The 3,656-nt window shown below is 37.4% G+C and overlaps 1 protein-coding gene across 1 annotated transcript; it reads left to right on the top strand.

Annotated features, from left to right (window-relative positions):
• Nucleotides 1-1,068: 1,068 nt before the first annotated feature.
• On the top strand, nt 1,069-2,936 carry LOC21405417 (UDP-glycosyltransferase 73D1). The gene has a single exon (XM_010100538.2). The coding sequence runs from the start codon at nt 1,247-1,249 to the stop codon at nt 2,705-2,707; it is 1,461 nt and encodes a 486-aa protein (XP_010098840.1). The 5' UTR covers nt 1,069-1,246; the 3' UTR covers nt 2,708-2,936.
• The last annotated feature ends 720 nt before the right edge of the window (nt 2,937-3,656 follow it).

Here is a 3,656-nt window from a genome sequence, read left to right on the forward strand (position 1 = left end):
GCGAGGAGTAGTGCGGAGTAGGTAGCTACTACTGGTGACGTGGACTTGTTTCAGGAAAGTGAAGAGTTGTATTTACTCTTATCTTTTATTTCAAGGCATGTATAAGAGATTATGGATTGTAAACTTAAATATTACTAGACTGTGGTTGATGTCATATTTACTTTTGTTTATGTTCATGTATGCTAAACACCTGTGGAAATTCCTGACATGATACCAGGGACGTGATTTTAGACTGGTTTGGTTGGAAATTCCACCACCGTTCTTGAAATCAAATTTTTCTTGAATGCAGGGGCTCGTTTAGAAATACCTGGATGTTTTGGATTTGAAAGAAATTAAATTATTTTGCTAATCACTCTCTCTCAAATAGGTTAAAGTTTCTAAACGAGCCTCCACGTCACTAACCCCGGTTTAGGGGCGTGACAAGAAATTAATAGGCCATAACTTGTCAAGTTATGGTTCATAACCAGATAAGTTATGGACAAATTTGTCAAGTTATGGTTCATACCCAGACAAGTTATGGACAAAAACCGTAAATAACTTGTCAAGTTATGGTTCATAACCAGACAAATTATGGACGAAAATAGTAATTTAGTCTATTTATTAACTTATGTAAACTATTAGCATATTAATTTTAATTCATCTCAAGTATCGGCATATTTCTCTCTTTCTCCCTTTAATATTTTTGCTCTCTGACAATAGTTTGGGCCGCACAATTTAAGAAATCAACTTTTGCAGCTATAACCCCTTGATTATCTTTTTGTACTTTTTCCCAAACGACATATCAGATAGGGTTAGTAATACGTACGTATATTATGACCAGCACTCGTTAAGCTAATATTACGTACATACACATACTATTACGGTTATAATTTTCATTTATTCAAATTAATTACATATGGTACAGAAAGAGAGCGCGTCCATTGTGTGTTGTTCACGATGATGTCGTGTTTGAAACATTCAAAGTCAAGGTCATTAAAGGAGACTTTGAGAGCTTCCTTATAATGCCAAATGTTTATGTACATGATCTTGTCACCCCTTTGTATTAAATTCATAAACTATATAAAAAAAAAATAGCCCATGTCACGTTTTTGCTCATTCTGACTTTCATTTCATTTCGAGAGAACCAAAATCCAAAAAACAAATATTAAAAAAACAAAAAGAAAAAGTCTTACCCTGTTCATTGTTGGTACCATATCGCTGATCTAAAGAGAAACAAATCAGTACCTAAATCTCTTGTGAAACATTAATGGATCGTCCTCACTTTGTCTTAGTCCCACTCATGGCACAAGGCCATATGATCCCCATGATAGACATGGCCAAGCTCTTGGCAGAGCGTGGAGTTGTTGTGAGCTTAGTGACAACCCCTCACAATGCCTCGAGATTCGAAATGACGATCAATCGAGCTGCAGATTCCGGCCTCCCAATCAGGCTGGTTCGGATCAAATTCCCAAGCCAAGAAGTGGGACTCCCAATTGGGTACGAGAATCTCGACAGCTTGCCTTCGAGAGACCTTCTTAGAAAGTTCTACAAAGCCCTCGACATGTTGCAACAGCCACTAGAGGATTATCTCCGAGATCAAACTCCGGCACCGAGCTGTATAATATCGGACAAATGTCTGTTTTGGACGTCGGAGATAGCTAAGAAGTTCAACATTCCGAGGATTGTTTTCCATGGTATGTGTTGTTTCTCACTCTTGGCTGCTCACAATATCAAGCTCCACAACGTTCATCAATCGGTCACTTCCGATTCCGAGCCTTTTCTCATACCGGGCCTAGGTGAGAGTTTCAACATCCGAGTCACCAAGGCCCAGTTGCCCGGATCGTTCGTGACTCAGCCCGATTTGGACGATTTTCGAGACAAGATGAGAGAGGCTGAATCTGAATCCTTTGGTGTTGTGGTGAATAGTTTTGAAGAATTGGAAAAAGGATTTCGAGAACAATTCTCAAAGGCACTAAACAAGAAGGTTTGGTGCATTGGGTCGGTGTCTATGTGCAACAAGGACAACTTGGACAAATTGGAGAGAGGAAACAAGGCTTCAATCAACGAACGGCAATGCCTAGATTGGTTGGACAAGATGGAGCCAAACTCTGTCGTTTATGCTTGTCTTGGCAGCCAATGTCGTTTGGTTCCATCCCAACTGAGGGAGCTAGGTTTGGGCTTGGAGGCATGTGGGAAGCCTTTCATCTGGGTGGTCAAAAGAGAGGAGAAAAATTTTCATGAGTTTGAGAGATGGGTTTTGGAGGAGAGATTTGAGGAGAGAATCAAAGGAAGAGGACTCTTGATAAAGGGGTGGGCCCCACAAGTGCTGATTCTTGCCCATCAAGCGGTTGGGGTGTTCTTGACACATTGTGGATGGAACTCAACAATTGAAGGGGTTTGTTCCGGTCTGCCAATGATTACTTGGCCACTTTTTGCCGAGCAATTCTTGAATGAGAAGTTGGTTGTGGAAGTTTTGAAGATTGGAGTTAGTGTCGGAGTTGAAGTACCCGTTAGGTGGGGTGAGGAAGAGAAAGTTGGGGTGTTGGTGAAGAGAGATGATGTGAAAAGGGCCATCATGATGGTGATGGACGGTGGAGATGAAGAAGCGGATAATAGAAGGGAAATGGCAAGAAAGGCTATTGAAGAAGGAGGATCTTCTCACTTGAACATGTCTTCTTTAGTTCAAGACATTATAATGGAGCAAAATGGTCGTGGAAACATTAATTAAGGCTAATTAAGCTTGCTAGTTGCTCTTGGTGTGGAGTTGCTCACAAGTCACAACTATCATGCGAAAAAAAATATTCAATAAATTATTATTGTGTTTCGTGTCATTATTAACAATTCATAAAATAAGCTCTTATTAGGAGACTTTGTTATAGATTCGAGGTTATAAATAAAAACAGTTATATATATATTTATATATATCTTATTTTATAGCTAGGAATGTATCTAAGTAATTTCTCACAGGTCTGTAGTGTACGTTATTTCTTGATCTTTATTAATTAATAAAATTGTTGAGAATTTTCTTCTCCGTTGATTAATAAATTTAATACGCTAGCAGTTGAATTCTTTTGCAACATTCTTTAATGTTCATATGTATACAAATTTGTTGGGATCTATATTTAGTTTAAAACTTCATGTGAATGAGCATTTGGTATAATAAAGTACTTTCATATGGTATGGTAATTCTGATAACCCCAAAGTGCTAAAATAAATAAATTAAAAAAAAATGACTCTCCAAGTCTTTTAATACGTAACTCAATTCTCTAAGGTCAAAATCTGTGTTTTCATTATGAAAATTTATGGGTGGAACTTCTGTTTAACTATCGAGCTAAAGGTCGTTGATATCAATGTGCATGCACGGTAAGTCAATTCAAAGTAATTAGTTATAATTTGTGTTTCTTTTTTCTCCCCTCCCTTTTGATCTTCTAATTATTGTTTGGTAGGTATGCAATATTTTCAAAACCTTTGGACGACCGGTACCCACAGAGTTTAATTTGATAATGGATATCTTCCTTTCCCATATTCCAAGAAGCTGGGAATTATGAATAAATCATGATCACATGATCATAAATTCAGATGTAATATTCCTTTTAGTTAATATATATAAAGATATAAAGATACATACGTTCACACACACACACACACACACACACATATATATATATATATATGTA

This window comes from Morus notabilis, unplaced genomic scaffold (assembly GCF_000414095.1).
Source record: "Morus notabilis unplaced genomic scaffold, ASM41409v2 Scaffold124, whole genome shotgun sequence".
NCBI lineage: Eukaryota > Viridiplantae > Streptophyta > Magnoliopsida > Rosales > Moraceae > Morus > Morus notabilis.